Below are 24,766 nucleotides of genomic sequence, written 5' to 3'. Positions count from 1 at the left end.
AGGTGTGAGGAAATAAGCAAATAAGAGCAGGCTCAGGCTTGTCCCTGCCTGGATGATCCCTCACCCCCACTATCTGGCTCCTCTGCAAGGAGTTAAGCACTGTAATATATAAATTAGTTTTTGAAATTGGTGCCACTCAATTCACAAAAGTTATGGAGGGGTGCTTGGAGTCTAATGAGGGGTGCCTTTCGCCCCAAAAGATTGAGAACTACTGCATTAGATCTTTATAAGGCAAGACAACAAGTGGTACTCATCATTACTACAATCTCTTATAGAGGAACTCCAAGGAGCAAGCAGAATTTACAACACACTAGCTGCAACTGTAATGCAATTTCTAGTATCTGAGCATCAACGCTAATGGCGTTAGCAGGGGTGGGTAAAATACGGCCTGCAGGCTGACTCCAGCCTACTGAGGGATTTTGTCCAGCCTGTGGTGGGTCCCTCAGTCCTGTCTAGCCCAGGTGCAAGGGGCAGCCCAGACCATGGCACATGTGGCTGGTTCTGCCACCCCCAGGTGTACAGCAGGGCTGGGGTGGTGCGACAGCCAGACTCCATTTCCTAGCAGCCCTGGCAGTGACTCCTCCTTCCAGTTGCTGCTGCTGGACCTGGTCCCACTGTCTGGGCATCCTGGCCCACCCACCTTGCACCTACCAATGGAGCAGGGCCTCTACAGGCAGGATGCACAGCTAGGAAGCTGGGGTGGAGCTGCAGGCTGGCAGTAAGTAGCATCTGGGAGTGAGACAGGCCGGCAGGGCCAGGAAGTCCCCAAGATCTTGGGGCGGTGACAGTGTGGGGCTGGGGGCTGGCACCTAGGGCAGAGCTGCAATCTGCTGCCCACATGCCCCTTTGACAGGTGCCAGTTCTGCGGGCAGGGATGTGTGGGGAGTGGCTTGTGGCTCTGCTCTGGCCCTGGCCCAGCACTGTCACCGCCCCAAGATCCCAGACCTGGCCCTGAGCACAGCTCCCTGCCTGCCTGGCCGCATGCCGTGCTGATGTGGTTGCTGGCCAGTCTTGGTGGTGACAGGGTGGGGCTGGGGCAGAGCCCCGGTTCTGAAGGCAGGGAGCTCCATGGAGACCAGTCAGGAGCTATGCAGTCAGGGCACTTGGCTAGGTGGGAGGGATGCTGCTGCAGGCCAGCGGGGAATCAGCATCAGGGAGTGAGATGGGCAGGTGGGGCTGGGGTGGTGCTGGGATCTCGAGGCAGCAGCAGCATGGAGTTGGGGCCTGGGGCAGAGCTGTGATCTGCTCCCTGAACTTCCCTGCCTGTGGAACCCGTACCTGTTGCAGGGCCATGCAGGTAGGGGATTGTGGCTCTCTTCCAGACCCCAGCCCCACACTGCTACTGCCTGGCAACCCACCCCATGATCCCAGCTTTGCCTGCCTGTCCCACTCCTGAACATTGCTCCTCACCCAGCCATGACCCCATCCCACATAAGGAGTTTTGTTGAGCTGTTGCCGAGATGGAGGGGTGCTGACCCAGCCCATGACAGTTCAGCAAAACTGTGTGGCCCATGGGCCCAAATGATTGCCCACCCCTGAGTTAGCATCACAAAAGTCCTGTGAAATAATGGAGTATTAGTGTCATTTGAGAAGCAAGGGGACTAAAGTACATCAAAATAGTCCAAGGCCACACAAATTCTGTGGTGGAGCTGGCAACTGAATCAGCATGTCTTCATCCCCAGTGCAGGGCCCCATGTGCACAGCATTCCTTCCCCCCTCGTGCATTCATTTTGAATAAGCTTTAGGTAGAACCCAGTTTGGGTCCCCTGGTAACCAATCTGTGCTGCTTGACTTCTGGAGATAGCTCCATCTATGACACTGAGTGCATTTACATGACATATGTTAATCAGATACAGCAGCAGGTGCCTTGTCTCCCGCCTCTTACAGGGGCACTCCAAGCAAAGTTTGCTGTGGTTTAAGAAGCTGTTTAGATGGTTTATTTTTTCTTCACAGTGGGTTAGGCGCTCTGAGGTTCCCAGAACACCACCCTTTGGGTGGCGTTATCCTGGGACTTTTGACAGGTACTTTGTTCTGATTCTGGATTTCCCAATCTTCATATTTTACAGTTGAACACAAACCCACACATGTACACAGAAGGATTATATCTGATTTATAGCATACAGCCTCTCTCTCCAATCAAACCTGACTTCCACACCTTGTCTCTATTAGTCCTTTGGGTACAGAGATCTGCTCATAGGCCCCCCCAGGACTTTCCCTTCAGTGTCCTCCTTGAGATGGCTTGAGGATGGTAGGCATTTCTCAGTTTATGGTAAAACTTGCTCCCTCTGCAGAGATGGACCCAGGAGAATGTGGCAGGGCAGCTGAGCCCCTCTTTGTCCATGGTGCACATGCAGTGAGCTCCCCGTTGGAACTCTGAACATGCCACAAGCTCTGAGCTCACCAGCTGGGTCTCAAACTCTTGCTAAAACCCCTGCTTTTGCACAGCTCTGGAGCCCAGGGGTGAGTGCTACCGTAGCTCATCTCCTCTTTTCCTATGCTGTTGAACTCGGAAGAGGAGAGGGAAGGTGAATAGTGGTGATGCTCACGCCTTTCTCCTGCACCTGCCCATGCCCCTCTGATACTTGCTGGCCACGTCCGCAAAGGCTGGAATTCATCCAAATGTTAGACTCTTCATCAGAAGATCAGCACAAGACTTCCAAGAAATAGACGTAATGAAATTAAAATAATTTCACAGAGAAGGATACCAAAACCACTCCTATCAGGGCCTTACACACTGTTCTCTTGCAAAATCATCTCCATAGCTTCATGTTGAAATTCACAGGCTTATTCCCATGTTTCCCTGTCAGGTAGAATCCCTACCTTTTCCAACAGATTTCTTACATGGATTCCAACAGAAATCTTATGCAGAGTTGTCTCCTATCACTTGGGCTTGAACCTCCTACCCAGTGCTGCCCACAGGAGAAGGACAAAGGGTAATTTTGTACCAAGCCTGAACAGAGCCTTACTCCTCCTCACCAACGGGTCAGAAACGGCCATTGTCACTTTGTCTTTTTATGTATAAACCATAATAGGGGTTTTTTTATGTTCGTGTAAAGTAAAAAATAAAACAAGTAAATAAAAATAGCCAGGGTTCTAACATCAGTAGTCCCAAAGAGGTTTATAGGCAGGAGGTAGGAAGAGGGGCCCAATTTCACAACTTGTCCCGAACTCCAACATTGCTGTGGGTGGCACTGCTATTACCTCAATGGTTCTCAACCTTTTTTAGGATCAAGGTACCCCTTGATAGACTTGAAGCACCCCTCAGAAAATGCCAGCTCTCATTGTTCTCTTTTTTGACTACAGAAAAATAAGAGAGTGATTCTTCCATTGTAATGAACTCAGAAAGACCCCAACCGGTCAGTGTCTTCTTAAAACTACAGATTCCTATTGAGATCTCTGGGTTTATCCTGTGAATCATGTTTGCACACCTAACAGTGTTAATATTCCATGACACCTTTGAAAAATTCTCAAGGCACCCTAGGAAGCTACAGCATCCTAGCTGAGAATCACTGTATTACCTATTAAATTTGACGTTGCTCTATAATATGGAGAAATTATCATAACTGCTCAGGATCAAGGAGGACACTTCTTATTACTTTCCATGTTCCTCAGTCCACATGATGGCTTAGTATTAGATTTATGTACCCTTCATGATCTTTACCTGGACTTGTCATTTTACTCTTGTTCCGGATGCATTAAGCAGAGCAAGAGAAGGCTTTTGCTGAAATGGCTTTGGACCTTATATACTGTAATAATTAAAGAGACAGTGTCAATGCCTAGAAACCTGAAATTCCACCCCTCTTTCTTGACTTCTTCTGTCTTAAAATGTGCCTTTGGCACTGTGGAGACTTATGACACTTCCCAAATGGGAGTACATCAATTTTCTAATCCCAAATTCAAGAAATCCAAAGTGCTCAGATTTTGCAGGGCATATGATGATGCACAAGTGACCATGATTGGGTTCTTCAACTTGGGGAAGCACTCCATTTTACAGACAGCTTCTACCTTGGTTTTAGGGTGTATTTTGTTACCAACAGAAAATTTAAAATTCCATGATGTCATGGCACATGTCAAATTTTATACCTGCTGACCTTAGCTATGTGGGTTGGTACATATCTACTCTCTGCCAAAAAACAATGGGTGAAGGGTAAGGCAGGATGACCATGTGCACACTGGGCACGTCTACATGGGCCCTGACTGTGCAGGTGTTACTGTACAGTGCATTCCCAGCACTGCACAAGTTGTTTCCAACTCTACTGTGCAGTAGCAATGAGCAACCCTTTCATCACATTATGCTGGCAGGAAAAAGGGGGATGTTTGGGGCTCCCTGTGGCCTCTTCTTGAGGGGAACGGGGCCATCTCTCAGGGCATTGAAAAATTTTTTTTAAGTGTGGGGTGGTGGTATGCACATGTATGTATGTATGTATGTTTGGTGCTGGTCTAGGCAGGGCCTCGGGAAAGCTCAGCCATGCTTTGTTTCCCAGGTCATGTATATGTTCAATGATGCTATCCATGTCATGAGCTGAACAGGCATGTTCTAAATAACACAGACTAACACACACAGTTACCACAGGCCTAATTTAACTATAGCCTAATGATCCATATCCCCCATGCACTTACTGCAGGACCTCAAACCCCCAAGCAATTTCAAAGAGCTGCCATTAAAATAAATAATCAAATAAGTAAATAAATAATGTCAGAAAAGCATTTTCTCTTTTTTTTCCCCCAAACTGGAATTCACTTCTCTCCACCAAGAAGTACTCCTCCCTCAAGGCTCAGGATGGGGCAATGGCACCTCTCCTCTATATACATAAAAACACTGCAGCTTTAAAGAAAGGTCCCATATCTGCTGGGCTAGAAGCTGTAGTTTTTCCTCATTATGGAAAAGAGATACCTGGCTTCCCAGTAGAGCACACAGTACTCATGTTTGTCTCTGGAAGGGCCTAAAATATTAGACCTAATATATGTGACATTTTTATGTTCAAAAAGGCCATTTTAGGCCATTCTTATAAGTGTTTCACATCTGTTTTTAACTTCTCTCCTTTAAGGTTCTGTGCACTTGATTCAAAGCCCACTGAAATCAATGGGCATCTTTTCATTGACTTCAAAGCTCACTGGACCCAGGTTGTTTTTAAAGGCACCCTTGGGCTCCACTGATATCAGTGGGATTATTCTTGATTTGCACCATTCTAAACAAGGGGAGAATCAGGTCCGATGGACCTGCCTCTTGACTGTCCAACCTTTTGTTCATTTCCATCTCTGCCAAGTGGGTCATTTTTTGGCATGTAGAAGTATGTAACAACACCAACCGTACATTAAATCTTTCTGCATTATAAAGAACTTCCCCTATGGGCCCAAGTCCACAGCATATAAATGTGGCAGTTTATCCAGCAAGTATTATCGTGATTTTGTTTGGAAATAAGTTCTACTGAAGAGACGCGATGCAATAAACCCTCTTAAACTACACCCACTAATCCTACCCATATCTAATATTACCCATCATTTTGAAACATTTTGATTAAAAAGTATCAAGGGTAATTCTAGCTGTCTCTGTTCACATGGAACTGTTGGAAGGGTTGACACAGAAAATCAAAATAAATACATTCAACAGACCCAATAAATTCTGGTCTCTCAAGTTGACCATTTTCAATTAATTGTTATTCTCACTGTATAGTTATATTTTGGAAGAATTATTTTCTTTTGTACAACCCTTTCCTCATTGGCCTACCTCAAATTATAGTAAATAATATAAGTAGAAATCCATCAAGCTTACTCCATAAAGTGACATACTGTGGTACTATTTTTGTCATTCAAACACATGCAGAGTTGGTCTAAAAAATTATCTGAGGGAACAATAGAGTTTTAATTTGAATCCAGGTCACGTGAAGATGGGGAAGGGATACGTCAGAAACGGTGATATTATCAAGTACCAAGAATTATCTACTTAGTAGCCTCTGCAGATGGCTAGCTTTAAAATAAGAGAATTTTGTTCCCCGTGCCAGTGTGAAGAGCGGAAAAGTGGATTTTATGGTTTAATAATTATGTAGAAGTTTTCCATTTAGAAGCTTCTCAGAACATTGTAGGATACTATTCAATCTGAATTTTATTTTCAACTGCCATGAGACAAAGTCAGTCTCACCTCCATCCTTGGCAAAATCTTTGAAAAAATTATCAAGGCTCACATTTGCGAGAGCCCGGCAGGACAAATTATGCTGAGGGGAAACCAGCACGGGTTCGTAGCAGGCAGATCATGCCTGACTAATCTAGTCTCTTTTTATGACCAGGTTACAAAACGCCTGGACACAGGAGGAGGGGTGGATGTCGTATACTTAGACTTCAGGAAGGCCTTCAATACGGTATCCCACCCCATACTGGTGAACAAGTTAAGAGGCTGTGACTTGGATGACTACACAGTCCGGTGGGTGGCGAATTGGCTGGAGGGTCGCACCCAGAGAATCGTGGTGGATGGGTCGGTTTTGACCTGGAAGGGTGTGGGCAGTGGGGTCCCGCAGGGCTCGGTCCTTGGACTCTTTAATGTCTTCATCAGCGACTTGAACGAGGGAGTGAAATGTACTCTGTCCAAGTTTGCAGATGACACAAAGCTATGGGGAGAAGCAGACATGCCGGAGGGCAGGGAACAGCTGCAAGCAGACCTGGACAGGTTGGACAAGTGGGCAGAAAACAACAGAATGCAGTTCAACAAGGAGAAATGCAAAGTGCTGCACCTAGGGAGGAAAAATGTCCAGCACACCTACAGCCTAGGGAATGACCTGCTGGGTGGCATGGAAGTGGAAAGGGATCTTGGAGTCCTAGTGGACTCCAAGATGAACATGAGTCGGCAGTGTGACGAAGCCATCAGAAAAGCCAATGGCACCTTATCGTGCATCAGCAGATGCATGACGAATAGGTCCAAGGAGGTGATACTTCCCCTCTATCGGGCACTGGTCAGACCGCAGTTGGAATACTGCGTGCAATTCTGGGCACCGCACTTCACGAGGGATGCGGATAACCTGGAGAGGGTCCAGAGAAGGGCCACTCGTATGGTTAAGGGCCTGCAGACCAAGCCCTACGACAAGAGACTAGAGAAACTGGACCTTTTCAGCCTGTGCAAGAGAAGGTTGAGAGGCGACCTTGTGGCTGCCTATAAGTTCATCACGGGGGCACAGAAGGGAATTGGTGAGTTTTTATTCACCAAGGGTCCCCTGGGGGTTACAAGAAATAATGGCCACAAGCTAGCAGAGAGCAGATTTAGATTGGACATTAGGAAGAACTTCTTCACAGTTTGAGTGGCCAAGGTCTGGAACGGGCTCCCAAGGGAGGTGGTGCTCTCCCCTACCCTGGGGGTCTTCAAGAGAAGGTTAGATAAGCATCTAGCTGGGGTCATCTAGACCCAGCACTCTTCCCTGCCTATGCAGGGGGCCGGACTAGATGATCTATTGAGGTCCCTTCCGACCCTAACATCTATGAATCTATGAAAGTTTTATGAGCAGCTGTGGAAGGTTTTAGTTACAATCGGTGAACGCTGTCTGGAGAGTTCAGTGGCTCCCAACTTTTTTGAGCAGCCACATCAATTTGCAAAATGCCACCTCGTGTGGATCAGCCAGTATAACACTTATCATTCAGGTTTAACTGTCCTACCTTGCCCTAGATCTCAGTTATTCCATATTCTGCACTTTCTAAATTGCAGAGCACAAATGAAGGGACAGAGCCATGGTAATGATACTCAGCCAATCAGGACAGATCATATCAGGGTTGGGAATTCTTTTGGCCTTTAAAACTACTTGGGTTAACTCTTGTGTTCTCAACATGTGCTTCCCCTTGCAGCCTGCTTAACTCAACTTTCTAAATATATTAGGCAAGACAGGAGGTACATACATGTCAGGCTGCTCATTCCTAATAAGTTAATACCAGGTTGAGACCCCTGTGTAAGACAGCCAGGCTGCCTGTATGCATTGAACTCATTCTGTTGCACTTACAGGATGTGTGGCATGTGTCTCATAGCAGTGCAGGATTTGGGATATTGAACTGAACACAAAAGCATGGATAAGGCAAAAGTGTCAACCCTGTCTTTATTCAATATTGAGTTCAATCTTTACTACCATTCTTAACACAGTTTAGGTGTCCTTTCCCTTTTTTCCCGTTATTGTCCCACAGGCTTTGGCAAAGACTTCCTGCAATAGGATTTAAAATAAGAGCCAGAGTGAACAAAAAAGCTCTTGCTGGAATGTCAGGATGTTAGGAAGAGAAGCTGTTTGCGGTCACTGTGGTTCCTTAGTAAATCGTGTTTTAAACACCTTGAAAACACTTGGTTTCCAGTCTAAATTTTAGTCCCTTTGAGAAAGATTTCTTCAAACTCCTGTTCCTAAGACCTTAGGAACACCATCGATATGAAATTGCTCACAGTAAAAAGAAGTGTTAGAGCTGTGTGCACTACTGGCACTCCCTTTAGTGACTATGGAGACTTCAGCTAACCATAAGCCACTACAGTAACTGTGCAGAAGTCAGAACAAACCTGTAAATGTCAGGAAGTAAAGGTGTGATCCAGTGTTGTTTAATATCTATGAAAAGGCAACTTCTGAGCTTAATGGACATTAGTTTAGGCCCCAAGAGGCATATGGCTCTAAACACTGCACAGTTCATAGTGCAGGCCTAGTTTTAATGTATTTTTAGCTTCTTTTAAGGACTGCTATTATATACTGTAGCAAGTTTGAGCCACAGGGGTGGCTGTGACGCCCCTGGCAGCTGTGTGGCTCCTACCTGGCTCTCTCTCTAATGTGGCCCTCCCTTAATTGCTTTCCTGCCATGCCTTGTTGTTACTGAAGTTAAATAAGGGAGACTGCCTACAGGTCTTAGAGAGAGAGTCTGAGTCCAATCAACAACTCAACAGGTCCCTCCTGGACCCCACTAGTCTCTATCCAGCCCTAATGCTGAATAGGCCCTCTCAACCTGGCAGTGCCCCTGCAGGGCACCTATAGCTTTAAGGGCAAATTGTATGGCTCCATTCCTCCCCTACACAACAACCTAAGCCTTGTGGATGTTATCACTCCAGGTGTTAACTTCTCTTAGCACCTCTCCAGACTCTCAGAACCTCTGGGATCTTCCCACTCTCTATCTCTGGGTCCTCAGACCCTTAGCCCCTCACGCAGTCCCTCTTGGAGACTGTAGATGATCTAATCCCTTGCTCTGACTCTTCCTGGCCAGTGGGTCCTCTGTTCAGCTTCCTGATTCAGTCTTTTCTCTGTACTGGGAAACCATTTGCACCCCACTCGTATCCTTTTCTGGGCTGGTGGGTTCTGCTCCCTTATTCAGCCCCTCCACTGGGCTGTGGAGCCCTCTTCCCTAGGCTCAAAGGCTCTATTCCCTTGCCCTCTATCCCACTCAGCCCCTTCTCTGGGCTGGGGACACTCTGTAGGGCTTAAGCCTGTCTCCATCAGGGCCCAACCTTGAGCCCAGCCATTGCCCAATAACTCAGGAGAGCTGGTTACCAGCACCCAGGAGAAAGCTGAAGTGCTGAACAACTACTTTGCCTCAGTCTTGCCTCAGTCTTTCACCGGACCAAGGGGAAAACAATGCCAGGTAGAGTACAGAATGAGCATGGTAAAAATAACTGCCTTCCTACTATTGCCATAGAATTGGTGTATGACCAATTAAAAAAATTAGACATATACAAGTCAGCGGGACCAGATGATCTTCATCTGAGAGTGCTGAAGGAGCTGGTTGAAGTCATTGCGAAACTCTTTCACAATTCATGGCACTCTGGAGAAGTCCCTGAGACCTGAAAGAGGGCCAATGTTGTACCCATCCACAAGAAGGGCAGGAGGGAGGACCTGGGTAACTATAGGCCAATCAACCTAACTTCCATCCTAGGGAAAATCCTAGAAAAGTTCATCAAGGAGTCTATCTGTGATAAGCTTGCAGAAGGTAAGATTCTGAATGACAGCCAGCATGACTTCATCACAGGCAGGTCTTGCCTTACCAACCTCATCTCCTTCTATGACTAGGTAACTTGTCACCTAGCCACGAGAGAGCAGGTTGACATTGTATACCTTGACTTCCAAAAGGCCTTTGAACTAGTATGCTACGATGTCCTTGTGAGAAAATCGGAGGATTGTGGGCTTAACTCTGAGACAGTCAGGTGGGTGAGAAACTGGCTGCAGGATAGGACCTAGAGAGTCATAGTGAATGGATCTGTGTTGTCCTGGTGAGAAGTGGGTAGTGGTGTCCCACAGGGGTCGGTACTTAGTCCAGTACTTTTCAACATCTCTATTAATGATTTGGATGTGGGGGTGAAGAGTTCACTGGCCAAGTTAGCAGATGACACCAAGTTATGGGGAAGTGTGGTCATGCTTGAAGATAGGCTACAGGTGGAGCTGGGCAGATCAGAATCTGATGAAGTTCAACATCGAGAAATGTAAAGTGCTTCACCTTGGGATGAGCAACCGCCAACACACCGACAGGCTTGGCAGCACCAAACTGACTAGCACCACGAATGAAAGGTACCTGCAGGTAATAATACACCACAGTATGAATATAAGCTGGCAGTGCAATGCTGTAGCCAGTAGGGTAAATATTATTCTGGCGTGCATCAATCGATGCATCTCTAGCAAAACCAAGGATGTGATTCTTCCACTCGACTTAGCACTGGTGAGACCGCAGCTGGAGTACTGTGTCCAGTTCTGGGCACCACACTTTAACAAGGACTGGACAAGCTTGAGACAGCCCAAAGAAGAGCCACCTGTATGATCCGATTCTTTACACAGCAAGCCATATGAGGAAAGGCTGAGGGATCTGGGACTTGAAGAAAATAAGGCTGAGAGGATTACTGCTACACTAGGAGAGTACATCAAGGACTCAGTGAGCAACTGTTCACCAGGGCACCCGAGGGGCAAACTAGGACTAATGGCCACAAACTCCTGGAAGATCGATTCAGCCTCAACATTAGGAAAATCTTTTCCACAGTCAGGGTGTCCAGACTGTGGAATAAGCTCCCTCCAGAAGTGCTGCAATCACCTACCCTGGAAATCTTCAAAAAGAGACTAGACAGTTAGTTACCTTGCTAGGGTCATCTGACCCCCAGTTGTCTTTCCTGCTTGGTGCAGGGGGCTGGACCCAATGATCTTCCAAGGTCCCTTCCAGCCTTACAACCTATGAATCTCTCCTTATAATGACAGGCATACCACAGTACCCTGCTACATATACCTTATGGTACTGCCTAGAGAATCTAACCAAGCTTGGAGCCCCATTACCCTACATGCAACAACACTGAGGAGCTGGCAGTGTTCAACAAGCCAGATCTCCATGGAGAATCCACAAGCAAGAAGTTTACGTGGAAAAGGGAACAAAAGAGACAACCTGACAGGCCTGTTTTACTCTTACCTATGGGTAAGCCTGACAGAGGAAGCTCTAGGTAGGGGGAGGGAAATAAGATCTCTATGAAATTCTCATCACTAAAACTTCCCCATATTAGTGCTTCAGGGGCTGCATCTACACGAGACAGAGACTGCACAGTCATTACTGTGCTGTCATTTAGTACTTCAGTAAACAAGTACAAAATGACGGCACAGTAACCAAGCAGTAGCATCACCAAACGACTTTTTCATAATGTTGATTGCATATAGCTTTTGACTACTGTGCAGTAGCATCACATCAAACCTCCTGCCATGCAATGCTACTGTGTAGTAGTCATGAGCTACTGTACAGTCAGCATCTCATGTAGACGCAGCTGGGATGGGTTAGATTTTACACCAATGTCTGTAAGGACACTGGTAATTAAGATTCTATGAATAACATGAGCTCTAACCACAGATCAACATCTCCAGAGCTCTCTGAGAACACTTCTCAAGCACAGCCTACTATTGCATCTGCTCACCAAACCCAGAAATAGAGAAGCGAAGCTGTCACCTGCTGCTGCTCGCAAGATCTTTTGTCTCTGGCATGCTTGAGTGTGACAACAGAGGAATACCTGAAGAGTGGCTTTGCTGCCTCATTTCAGGGTTTTGCTCGTATGAACAGGCACATAAGTAGGATGTGTTCCCCCAGGAACCCAACAGACACAGTATAGACATACTTTTAAAATCAGAGCAATAGGAATGACAGCACTATATTGGAGTTATATTTATATTTTATACTTATATTTTAGTTCTGGTACACCATGGAAATATCAACTACCTGACTTCCATATTGATTTATCAACTCTGTGTAAGGTCAATATCTACATGCAGAATACATTCACTCTAAACCCCATTCATAGCAAATAACACCACACTCTGTGTGGCACCTCTTTCTGTACAGTCCAAAAGAAGTCTTCTAACTACTACTCAAGTACAGTGCTAAGGAGCCAATCTACTTTACCTCCACAACAATTACCAAATTTTAACAGAACTCCTGTCCATAATAAGCTCCTAAGATGGTCTTAGTACTGTGCTACAGGCCTGTTTTTGCAACAGAAGCTTTCCTATTTTATGTACAGGATCAGCCTTATGGTGGATGGTAGGCTGCAGAGATGGAAATCAGGTCTGTGAACAATAGCTACAAATATCCTAATTAAAAATACCTGCTTTCTGACTAGTGTTAAACTCTGCATTCCCAGGCTTCCACATGCTTGACTTTCTGTTTTTAATTTCACAGATAACTATTTAGAATCTTCATTGTAGCTGAATGATATACAATATTCATCTGGCAAGCACAACTACAGTCACACTTTGTTTGAATCAAAAACTGCAATCTACTGAGTGAAGCTGGACTTGGACTGTGACTCTTTCAAATGCACTCACCCAGTGCACCCCAACAGAGAAGCAGAGCAAGGTGAGAAAACAGCTACTTTCTTGTGCAGTATTTTTGTTTTGCTACTACAGGGGCCTGAGAGGAAAGTAGCATATAACTTGGGACCTATTTAATTTGAGGTTTTGTGGATTTCATGGAAACCACGATACCTGGAATTGTCCACAAAATCAACAACAACAAAAAAGAACTTAATAAAAATAAAATGCTGGCTCACCAGTGGGAGCCAGCGGTCCTCACTGCTGAGATGGTGAGGCTGGAAAGGCAGCACAAAGGGCAGCAGACAAGATGTCAGCTTCCCCCTCCTCCCTCTTCCCCACAATGGGGCCTCTCCATCAATCAGTGCCGAGGGGCCAGGTAGCACGAAGGGCAGCCAGCAATCAAGATGGCAGCTGCTTTGTCATGTTTCCTCCCCCCTGGGGCCTCTCTGCCAATCAGCACCAAGGGGCAGGACCACCATGAAATGACTGCAAAATTGATTCTGCACACTGAGAGTGGACTGCAAAAAAACCCTTTGTCTCACCTCAATTTAATTAGGTCCCTATCCATAACTAGCATGTCTTTTATGATTAAGAGCAAAAGAAGGAAAAACAAAACCTGGAATAATTTATGCATGAGAAGCATGAAAGTTTTGAAGCAGAGGTTTCATATTTTAAGTTTCAAAATAGATATACTATCATATTTGATTACTGTTGCATTTAATTGACTCTAGGCTTTCTGGTGCCCCTGTAACAGCCAGAACCAGAGGGATTAATACACAATAAATATGTGCTTCTTGGAGTCATTTGGTATTTTGCCTAATAGACAACATTAGCTAATATAAAGCTTGTAAGTTCGTAACCCGCAAATGTAACTTGTCTGTCATAAGTTTAACCAAAATGATAAAACTAACTGTTTGTGGAACTGACTGGGCCCCAAAGGCGAAGCTGTAGCTGCAAGATTAGCTGACCTAACAGTTTTTGCTTAGGGTTCAGCCTTGACGATAAAACTGGATCCAACCGCCTGGCACACCCAACACATTCCAGGAAAGTACGTCCCAAGAAAGCATATTCAGAAAAACCTAAAAGGGTTGGGTTTAGTAATGTTAATTTCAAACCTAAAAATGCTGCATTGTAATTTGCTTATTGGATAAACCTGAGTCTGGGTAGTAACCTTTTATGATAATTTTTAACACCTTTCAATCCCGTAGGGTAACAGCTATAGGGCAAGATTGTGAGTGGCTCTAAAACCAACAGATTAGCATAAGACTAGGTATAAAAAGCGCGTGCGTCAGGTGACCAGCAGGAAAGAGGGAACAGAATGGTCATTGCTGTTCCAGCCTGGACTCCGGATTCCCGGTGTGAGTGAGAATCTGATCCTGATCAAGGGATCTTCCCCAATAATCCCTCTGACAGCATCGATCGGGGACGCCTGACTTTGCTGAAATCATTTGGCGCGCACCTGGCATTGAGGGACTATTGATAAGTTGCCAACCCATGTCTGTCTATCTGTTGTTTTTGAACAGCCCAGTAGCTGATACCCTCGCAGTGCTCAGTTGGCCTATGACAGAATAGATCCATCTATCTGTTATTAGCTGTTGTTATTATTTACTATTAGCTCTTTAATACTGCATTATCTGCTTATTGCATTTATCTTTCTGTTAACTGTTGTGTGTGTAAGCAATAATAAATTTGCCTTTGCTTCACTCCCAACTGTGCCTCCTCGATCCAAAACTGAACCGAACAGCCCAGTGACTGATACCCTTGCAGCGCCCAGTTGGCCTGCGATAGAATTGATACACTCATAGTGCTCAGCTGGCCTGTGACATGCCCCTTCTACATAAGAGTCAGTATAGCACAGTGGTTCTCAGCCTTTTTAGACTCAAGGCACCCCTCGGAAAGTGACAGCTCTTAGCTTTCACTTGTTTCTCATCTACAGAAAAATAGAGCAATTATTCTGTTGCAAAAAACTCAGAAAGACCACAACAGGGCACAAGGCTTTTGACACTATTCCAATCAATCAAAAGGCCCATAGAGAGTCCCAGAATATGGAGAGGATGCAAACATGACTTAAAGCCATCCCCTAACCCAATGGTCCAACATGACAGAATTAGGGAGACCCATTCCAGAACAGCAGACAGACAGGTGATATCCTAACCACTTGGATAGTGGCTACAGGTGACTACACCTGGTCTCTTTCTCTCCCTCTGTTTTTTCACAACAACATATTTTAAAGGTCTTTATTTCCTCAAAACAAACAATGGAGAATATTTGGAAATCTTGATTATTCTTGCAGGAATTCTAAGTTTTTGACCATAAATTCTTAACTATTTATGGCTTTATGGGTCTGAAACAACCTGTCACGGCGGGGTTCTACAGGAGGGCCATGATCTCCTTAAGGCCCCCTCTTCCATGCCAAGTAGGTCCAAGAGCACCCTCCGATTCTCGCCCACCATGTCTTTGATGGTTTGAATTGGTTGGGAGGCTGCCTTACGTCTCCTTGGGCACAGTTAGTTGGGACCTCCGTCCCCGTGTTTTCCCGGACTCACCGGGGGTCTCTCTGTATGATGGCTGCTTCCCGGACACCCTAGCCTTATGGGCTATGCGTGGCTCCAACCACCCCTGATACCATGCCCCAAGCCTCGCAGATGGAATTGACATTGGTCTGTCTCTATCTCTCTCTTTCTACATACACTGCCACCCCCTCCTGGGGCTCTCCTCACCCTCTCTCGGGGCCTTCTCTGCACTGTCGCCCTCTCTCGGGGCCTTCTCAATAGTGCCCCCTCTCTGGGGCTTGTCGTGCCCACACTTGGGCTTCTCAAATATTGCCCCCCTCCTGGGGCTCTCCATGCCCACACCTGGGCTTCTCAAAGTTGCCCCCTTCCTGGGGCTCGTCACGCCCGCACTGGGCTTCTCAATAAGGCGCTCCCCTCTCCGGGGCTCGCCGTGCCCAACTTGGGCTTTTCTAATAATGTCACCCCCTTTCTGGGGCTTGCCACACCTGCGCTGGGGTTTCTCAATAGTGCCCCCTTCTCTGGGGCTTGCTACGCCCACGCTAGGGCTTCTCAAGAAGTGCCCCTCTCTAGGGCTGGGGTCTATACACCCCGTATGCTGCGCCCTCCTGGGCACCGGGGTCCTCACACTCCACTCTGAGGCCCCTTTAAGGATACTGCGCCCTCACTGGCGCCGGGGTCCCCACGCCACTGTGGGTCCCCCCCTGAGAACGCTGCGTCCTCACTGGCGCTGGGGCCCCCACACCACTGTGGGTCCCTATGAGGCCTCCTCCAACCCCTTATAGCCTCACCCAAACCACCGGTGTAATAACAAAACAAAACACAAGCCCCTAGGCTACAACATAACTATAAGCCACCTGACTGTAACCACATTGCTCCGACATCTTAGAGCTGCCTTCTGTTATCTGGCTTAGGCAGTACCTGCGGTTCCCACTGCTTCTCATATCATGGCTGAAGGAGCTCCTGCCTCTCTGGCTGCTGGCAGGGAACTGCCAGTCTGGCCTCAGCCCTGGGCTTTATAAGAGCCAGCCTCTGCCTCCTACAGGCAGCTGACCGCTGGCAGGTGTGGGTCATTTGCTCCCTCCAGTTGCCCTGGCAACCCACAGGTGGGCTCCTATTCCCTGCTAGGGCTCCCTATGCACTGCCAGAGCTTTTCCTCTAGCAGTTTCTGCCCTGTAGGAGCAGGGCACCTCAGTGCTCTGCAACACAACCCTTACATTTTATACTGAAGCCAATAGACAGCCAGCGCAGATTATACCAATCTGTACCACAAGCTGACAGCATTAATAAGGGGCCTTCTATATTTCACACCAGCTTCAGATTCTGATTGAATTATACAGTCCCATTTATTGAACATTGCAAGAATCTATTCTCAAATGACAAAGACATATATTATGATAGAACAGTATACACTGGAGAGAAAGGGCTGTACCCTCCTGGTGGCCATATGCAGAAAATGTAGTCCTTGCCAGTGATATGACCTGATCAGCTAGAGGCATCTGCAGATGGAATCAGACACCAGCATGCAAACCTCAGTTAGCAAAAGCAGATTCACGCCTTTCATAAAAGAAGCAAAATACCCTTCACCACACAATTCAATTGTTTTGCTTAACTTACAAGCATAACTTGTTTTGCTGGATTAAGCTTTAAGTAATTACCCCACCTCCATGCACTAAATTCTACAAACATTGGGCAAGGTATTTGGTTATATAAACAGGGACGTGAGAAATAGAAACTTTATGTGAAGTGTCTTCAGTACAGCAAAAGCACCAGAATTGTATCAATCCTCATCAGTAAAGGCCTAAGTTCCACCCTGTGATGATGATTGGCTATCTTTACTTGCTACTGTTTGGCTTTCAGGGAGCTCTATTCATTCTTGGGAATGGTGATGGGACTCACCTGAAGGGTGGCTAGAAGGGCCTTGCTTGTGGGCTTGTCTGCCACTTCCCTGTTCTCTCTTATAATCCTCTCCCCCTGTGTTCACTTTCCTGCCATGCCTTGCTGAAACAAAGCCTCCATTGGAGGTTGCCTATGATCTTAAAACACAAGGGAGTCCAGTTCTATGGCTCCCCAACCAGGTTAAGTCACTGGGACCCTTCCCCCAACACCTCATGCTGCCCCTTCCCCCAACGCTCCCTTCCCAGTTACAGGGCTGGGGTTTCCTGTTAAGAGGGATTGCTGCAGCTTTCTGCATTCCAGCTACAATGCTCCTCTACCCTGTTCTGGAAACCACACCCAAAAGGATAACTCTACTGCTATTGAAAGATTCCCTTGCACTGGAGACATTCAGTTGCTTTTCTTGTCCCTTTGTGTCTAAAAGGGCTGGCTCATCATACCAGACAATCCATTCTTTTATTTTCTAGGAACAATAGAACCACTCCAGATTAATGGTAAATGAGCTTTGTGTCACTAACAGCACGACCTTGCAAGATGTTGAGTAATTCCTGAGACATTCTGCATGCTCAGAGCTCACACTTAAAATTATTGCTTGTCGAGCATACTCAGTACCTAATAGGGGGCACTAAACACTTTGCAAGTTCCTAAACATTCTTTTTCATCCTGGCGACTTCAAACATCAAAAAACAAAAATACTAAGAACTCACAGGACCACATTTTACAAAGAAGAAATGACATCATCCATAACATAAATCTAATTGGCACTGTTAAATGGCCAGGCATACTGTTTTCGATCACAAAAAAGCATTTATTGTGTACTTATGGAGAGCTAAGAGTCAGCCAAGTCTCACACTGCTTTGCCAGAGGCTACTGTTAAAGAAAGTCCAGCTTTTTTTTAAATTTTAGAATGTTTCTCCTTTTTTCCCAGAAAGATGATCTGCCACTTAAGAAACACAGCAGCAAATCTCCCAGCTAACAGAATGTCTTTAAAAACAAGTCACTTGTGGGGTGTGTCCTTTGTAGGTGTAGGTGTATTTAGGAATGACAATTGAACTAAAAAAGGTATGGACAAGTATTACAACATCCAAATGAGATTAGAATCAGGATTATGTATTTCACTGTATCAGCTATTCAACGTCATTGTCCCGTCATGAGGCATTAGTCATAGACCCAGGATGACCTTTTTCTCCACTTACTGCTATTAACAGAAGTCCACTGCAAGACAAAATATTTAATCAGTTGAAATATTTTTGTTCCACTGCCCAAAGCAAGACACTCTGGTTTTGTCTCATGAGTCATCCATGAATGCTGGACTACAAGCACTGATGAAGAAGAGACAAATATGTTATTTATTTAGTGTTCCCTTCCAGCTCTGAAGCATTTGTTCAAGGGTAGGATCATAGGATCATATGATGGAAGTGGCTTCACAAGGTTTTCTAGCCCAGCTTACTGCTCAAGGCAGGATCATCCCTGACGAAACCATTCCTGCCAAGCATGGGCAACTGGTGCCTCCTGCCTCTGGGGAGCCACTGGGCTGATTGCCAACTGGGGGTGGAATCCCCCCACGCCAATTGCCGACAACCAGGAGGGGGGGTCCCCCCAGTGGCCAATCACCAATGGGGGGGGGGGGGAGTCTCCCAGAAGCTGATTGATGGCCCCGGAAGCGTCAGTGGCAAACCAGAAGTGCCACTGGAAAAACTGGAAATGCTACCAACGCTTCTCAGGAGGGGTACTGGCCAGACCCCTGCAATCCCCGGCCAGCGAGGGCCAGTTTCAGAGGGGAAACCCCCCCCACGTGTCACCTATGCAGCCAAGTATCTATCTAACCTACTTCTGAAAGTTTCCAAGCATGGAGATTCCACAATTTATCTACATAGCCTATTCCAACGTCTGACCACTCTCATAGTCAGAAAGTTTCTCCTAATCTTCAGCCTAAATTTCCCCTGCTGAAGTTGAGGTCATTGCTCCTCGTCTTGTTCCCTACAGCCACAGCAAAATGGCGATCTCCATTGTCTCTATAATTACCCTTCAGGTATTTGAAGATTGTTCTCAAATTCACCTCAGTTTTCTCTTTTCCGGGCGAAATAATCCTAGTTCATTCAGCCTTTTCTTGTAAGTCTTACTTCAGAGGCCCCTAATCATTTTTTTGCCTTGTGCTGGACTCTTTCCCTATCTTTCCTGAAGTGTGAGGTCCAAAACTGGACATACTTAGGGGGCACCGAATAGAGATTTTTTGGGCTGATACAGATTGGGCCAATTTTTAAGGAGGCATATCAGCCGATACTGATCTGATTTCTGATATGCAGCTCTTCAGCTTGAAAAGATATGTCCAGCTGATAAGTCTGGTATGGTGGAATGGGTGTGGGGGTGCACATCAAGGCCCCTGCAGTGAGGGAGTGAGTGGGGCTGGGGCAGGTGCTGACCAGCCAGGGTGGGGAGGGGCACAGGACAGAGCTGCAAGTGGCTTGTCTGGGTGGTGAGGAGGCTGTGCCCCCCAGATCTGCACAGCGCGGGACAGGCTGCAACTCTGGACCGGGGCCAGGGCTGAGGCCAGATGGAGGTTCAGCTCGTCTGGGGGGAGTGGGAAGGGAGGGGAGGGGCCGGCTCCTACCGCTGCACGTGGCTCATCTGGTGGCTCCTGCCACTTGTCCAGGAGGACATGGGGGTGGAGGCATGTTTCCCTGGATCTGCCTGACTGAGAAAAGCCTAGCCCCTGCTCGCCCCCCATCCCACTCTGATCCGGAGGCACTTGCCCCCACCCCCATGCCCTCCCAGACAAGAGGCATGAGCAATAGTAGGAGCCACCAGACGAGCACCAGACAAGCCACATGCAGTGGAAAGAACCACCCACCCCTTCCCATGCCCCCCTGATGAGCCCCACCTCCATCCTGCGCCTGCCCTGGCCCTGGCTGGGAAGCCCCAGACCCAGGCCCAACCCCACACCCTCCCTCACTGTGGGGACCTTGATCTGCCCCTCCCCCACTCCCACACTGCTTCCTCTTCCCCTTTCACCACACCAGACTTACACCAGGTGCACACAGCACTCCACGCTGCCGGCTCTGCTCCTCACTGCCTATGTGCTGCGCTGCGGCTTCATGTAAGCATGGGCATTTATTGGACAAATTATTAGCCACATTGGGCCAATATCCGATACAGAAAATTCTCTTTATATCGGTGCCAATCTGATATCAGACTGATGTGTTGGTGCAGCTCTAGACCAGGGGTTGGCAAAATACGGCCTGCGGGCCGCATCCGGCCTGCGAGGCCATTCTATCCAGCCCGTGGGGCCCCTAAAAAATGTAGAAAATTAATATTTCTCTGCCCTTGTTTCTTGTAAAAGATGACAGGAATCAAGGGCAATAGGCCCCAGGGGAAGCCCAGTGGGCTCCAACAACAGCGGGGTCCACCCGGCCCTGCCTCCCCAGCCGGAAGCCCCAGCTGGGGCTTCTGGCCTGGGAGTATGTGGCTGTCCTGTGCTGGAACCACAGGTAAGTGGGGCGGGGAGAAGGGCGGGGCGGACCCTGGGCAGGGAAGGAATGCAGGCGGGGGAAGCAGCCTCTTTCCCACCCCATGGCCGGTGCGCCATGCTGCAGCTGCTTGCAGCCTGCATGGGGCTGCCTGTGCCTGCTTTGAACAGCTCTGTGTGGGCTGCGAGCAGCTGCAGCAGGGAGCACTGGCCATGGAGTAGGGGAGGGGCCACTTTTCCCCTCCATGCCCAGCTTTTCCCCAAGCTCCTTCCCTGCTCAGAGAAAAGTGGTCCCTCACCTACCCAGGGCCAGCACTCCCTGCTGCAGGCACTCACAGCCCACACGGGGCTGTCTGGAGCAGGCACAGGCACCCCCAGGCCAGCTGTGAGCGGCTTCAGCGCGGGGCATCAGACATGGGGAAGGCAAAGGGCTGCTTCCCACCCCCCACTGTACTCACCCCCACCTTGTAACCCGGCAGCAGGGCCAGATTACAAGCTGATGCTGAGCATGGGGAAGAGTGGCTCCTTGCTTGCAGTGTGGCCAGTGCCCCGTGCTGCGGCCACTCACAGCCCGCCTGGGACTTCCTGTGCCTGCTGCACACAGCCCCACGTGGGCTGCGAGTACCTGCAGCAGGGAGCGCCGGCCATGGGGTGGGCGAGGGGCCGCTTTTCCCTGTACTCTGCACCAGCTTCTTCCCTGCCAGCATGCAGGGGTTCAGGGCTGTGCGCTGCCCCCTGCCTATACTGCAGGGCTGGGAGGCACTGGTTGTGAGTGGGTGGGGAGCCAGTGGGAGCACGGGGCCCGCACTGGTGCCCCAGGGTCAGTGCTGGCAGGGCCCAGAGCAGGGTGGCAGGTGCACAGGGTCTCAGCTGGCAGGGCCACTTTGGGCCAGAGCCAAGGCCTGCCCCACCCCTCGCCACTGTCACCTCAGGCTGCGGGGCCTCACCCCACTCTCTGTCACCACTGTCATGGTGGCACAGCAGCCAGCTCCTGTCCAAACACTCACACTCTGATTGGTTGCTTCAGACAACCAATCAGTGTGAATAAAGCATTATGGACAGACAGACTAAGGCTTTTATAATATTAGACAGTATGGACTTGTTGCCAAGAAGCCTAATGGCATACTGTGCTGCATTAGTAGAAGCATTGCCAGCAGATCAAGGGAAATAATTATTCTGCTCTATTCTACACTGGTGAGGCCACATCTGGAGTACTGTGTCCAGTTTTGGGCCCCCCACTATAAGAATGATATGGACAAGTCAGAGTCTAATGGAGGGCAACAAAAATGTTTAGGGGGTTGGAGCACATGACTTATGAGGAGAAGCTGAGGGAACTGGACTTATTTAGTCTTCAGAACAGAAGACTGTGGGGGGGCGGGATTTGATAGCAGCCTCTAACTATCTGAAGGCTGGTTTCAAAGAGGATGGATCTAAAGTGTTCTCAGTGCTGACAGATAATAGAACAAAGAGCAATGGTCTCAAGTTGCAGCAAGGGGGATTTAGGTTGGATATTAGGAAAAACTATCTCACTAGGAGGATGGTGAAGCATTGAAATGGGTTACATAGCGAGGGGGTGGAATCTTCATCCTTGGAGATTTTTAAGGTCCGGCTTGACAAAGCCCTGGCAGGAGTGATCTAGTTGGGGATGGTCCTGCTTTGAGTGGGGGATTGAACTAGACCTCATGAGGTTCCTTCCATCCCTAATTTTCTATGATTCTGCTGGAGCTTATTAACATTCCAGAAAGCACTTCACAAGGAAGTACATCAAAGACATTTTTCACCTTTGGCCATTTTTAAGTGCTTCTTTGACTGTGCACATCTCATGCTTGCTATTTGGAGTTCTTCAGAGGTGTTTACAGCTCTTCAAGCAGCCCAAGTGTTCAGATGGCTTATAGGGCTAATGTGGTTGAGGCACACCAATTTCTGTAGCCAGCAACACACAAGGGAGTGATGTGATTAATATTACACCCATCTGCCTTTGACCCCTCAGCCCAAACAACCCTATTCCCATTTATAATGGTGTTGAGTGAGCAGGTCACCTTAGATACAACTCTAGAACAGGGCTCAAATGCATGTCTCTGGGGCCATAGACAGACTGCTTTGAGACTACACCCCTAGCAAACTTTATAGCATCTCCTTATGGTTCCATGCACATCTAATACCTAAATCAGCAGCCCCTTTCAGATTTGAAATTCCCATAATGGTTCAATTTGTGTAATGCAAAAGACTCACTGGACAATCAGATAATTAAATAATTAAAAGATTTCAAATCGGATGAACTCCACTCCTGGTTATTGTGCAACCTCCTCCATTTTGTATTTTCATTACTCTAGATAAGAGAGTTTCTGCTTCTCAGCTCCCATCCACACACCTGAAGGCAGAAGTCAGCTGAACTAATGGAAATGATTAAACATGTCCTGTCCACACTGGGTGCAGAACCAATCCAGTATCAAATGTTTGCCCAGAAGAAGGATGCTTTCCAGAAATAGTCCTATAGGCTCTAACACCTTTGTTATCTACATTAGGAAAATCCATTGCATCTCCTCTGATGCTAACACAGGAGAACATTGTAAAGTAGGCAAAGCTCAGATGTGTTACCACCATATTGTCTGGTTAGGCATAAAAAACGAGAAAATGTACAGTAGAATAAATGCTGTCCTGCTTTCCAGAATCATGTGCTAACCAAATCAGTTTGTAAGAGTTAACATGACTTTGGTGCCTTTTTTTTCCTTTTTGCTAGAACACATGACCCTGCTTGCTTGGAATGAACTATACTGATGCAAGGCACTTCTGTTCCAATATAAGAACATCTGTGAAAGGGGCTGAACCATTTTAATTCTGTTGCCTTCTAAACAGATAGTATAGTAGTACAAAGATTCTGGATAGACAAAGCCTTCATTAAACTGTTTCAAAAACTAGGTTTAGATCAGCCCTACATCATAAATTAAACTAACATAAAATAGGCATAAGTGTGTCCATGTTAGGAATTGTATTGATTTCAGTAAATAGGCAAAAAACAAACAGCCCCCTGTTGTGTATGTGCCCACGTGGAAAAGATGTGACTCTTGTAATGGGTTAGTCAGAAGAATGGGGGCTGAGGTGAAGAAGAGGAAAAAGAAAGACTGTCTATTTGCTTCAACTCTTTCATGCTAATTAAAACAATCAAAGGCAGCACCATAAGGAATTTAAACTCGTGATAGTCATGGGAGCAGAGATCAAAATAAAGATTAAGCAAAAGAGAAGAATACTGTATATGCCTTCAGCTGGGCATGCAGAGTGCAGGACTGTAAAGAAGGTAAGGTTGGTATATTTATTATTCTACTAGAATTTCCATGTGTATTTCAAACACTAAGTTTCAGAAGACTGGCTGTTTCTGAATTTTAAAACAGTTATTTCATTAGGTCTAACTGATGGTCTAAGTTTCTTTCTCATAGGCTCATATTTTTCTTAAATGAATTTGAGGGGTAAATTATTTTAGGAATATACAGGAAGATTTGATGTGTACTACTTATCTATGACAAAAGTGTTTACTTATGTATTTTCCCTGGTTACATCAAATAAATTAGATTTGAAGTATTCAGACTGATTTTATTTGGATGGTGCATTCCCTGAGGGCAGTAAAGTAACGGCAATTGAAACATAATTGAAACTTTTTGCAAGAACTGAGTGCGTGTAAATGAAGATTTTCTGCAGATGTAAACTGATGCAGTTCTGTTGAAGTCAATAGAACTGTGACAGTTTACTAGAGCAAAGAAGCTACTGATATAAATTTTACATCTGCAAGTAAAATATTCTCATTCTTTCCAAAATGTTTTCCCCACCTACCACAAGCTGAATTACATTATTTATAGGAGATTCCTGATCTCTAAATTGTTTCTCTCTTAAGAACCAACCTTCTAATTAATTTAAATTTGTGAGAATATGAATGGGCTGAGAAATGGATTTCTTCCCACCGCCCACCCCAGGTTCTCCTCGTGGACACTTTGAAAATGCAGTAGACTCACATTGGGTTGAAACAGAAAAACCTTGCTTATTCTTGAGAGACTTCCCTTCACATGTCTGCAGAAGTTTTGCATCTGAAGAGAACAAATGCAAAATTATAGTAGCTCAACTTATGCTAGTGGAGCTATTTT

At 46.8% G+C, this 24,766-nt stretch overlaps 2 protein-coding genes across 4 annotated transcripts in view; one reads left to right on the top strand and one right to left on the bottom strand.

The window, feature by feature from the left end:
* ERMP1 (endoplasmic reticulum metallopeptidase 1) overlaps positions 1-16,250 on the bottom strand; it is a 55,915-nt gene extending 39,665 nt beyond the window's left edge. The window contains exon 1 of the mRNA XM_059724750.1: positions 16,193-16,250. Within this exon, the coding sequence (XP_059580733.1) occupies positions 16,193-16,215 (23 nt within the window). The 5' untranslated portion in view covers positions 16,216-16,250. The remainder of the gene's footprint in view (positions 1-16,192) is intronic.
* Positions 1-24,766, top strand: part of MLANA (melan-A) — a 42,373-nt gene that overhangs the window by 7,195 nt on the left and 10,412 nt on the right. Inside the window, exon 2 of one of the 3 annotated variants that reach the window (XM_019478188.2) lies at positions 12,628-12,804. In XM_019478188.2, coding sequence (XP_019333733.1) covers positions 12,764-12,804 — 41 coding nt within the window. In that variant the 5' untranslated portion in view covers positions 12,628-12,763. Of the gene's footprint in view, positions 1-12,627; positions 12,805-23,820; positions 23,934-24,766 lie in introns of those variants that run through there. The other 2 variants (XM_006268904.3, XM_014608655.3) reach the window with 2 other exon arrangements.

Source organism: Alligator mississippiensis, chromosome 3 (assembly GCF_030867095.1).
Source record: "Alligator mississippiensis isolate rAllMis1 chromosome 3, rAllMis1, whole genome shotgun sequence".
Lineage (NCBI taxonomy): Eukaryota > Metazoa > Chordata > Crocodylia > Alligatoridae > Alligator > Alligator mississippiensis.
This window is presented reverse-complemented; position numbering and strand designations above follow the sequence as displayed.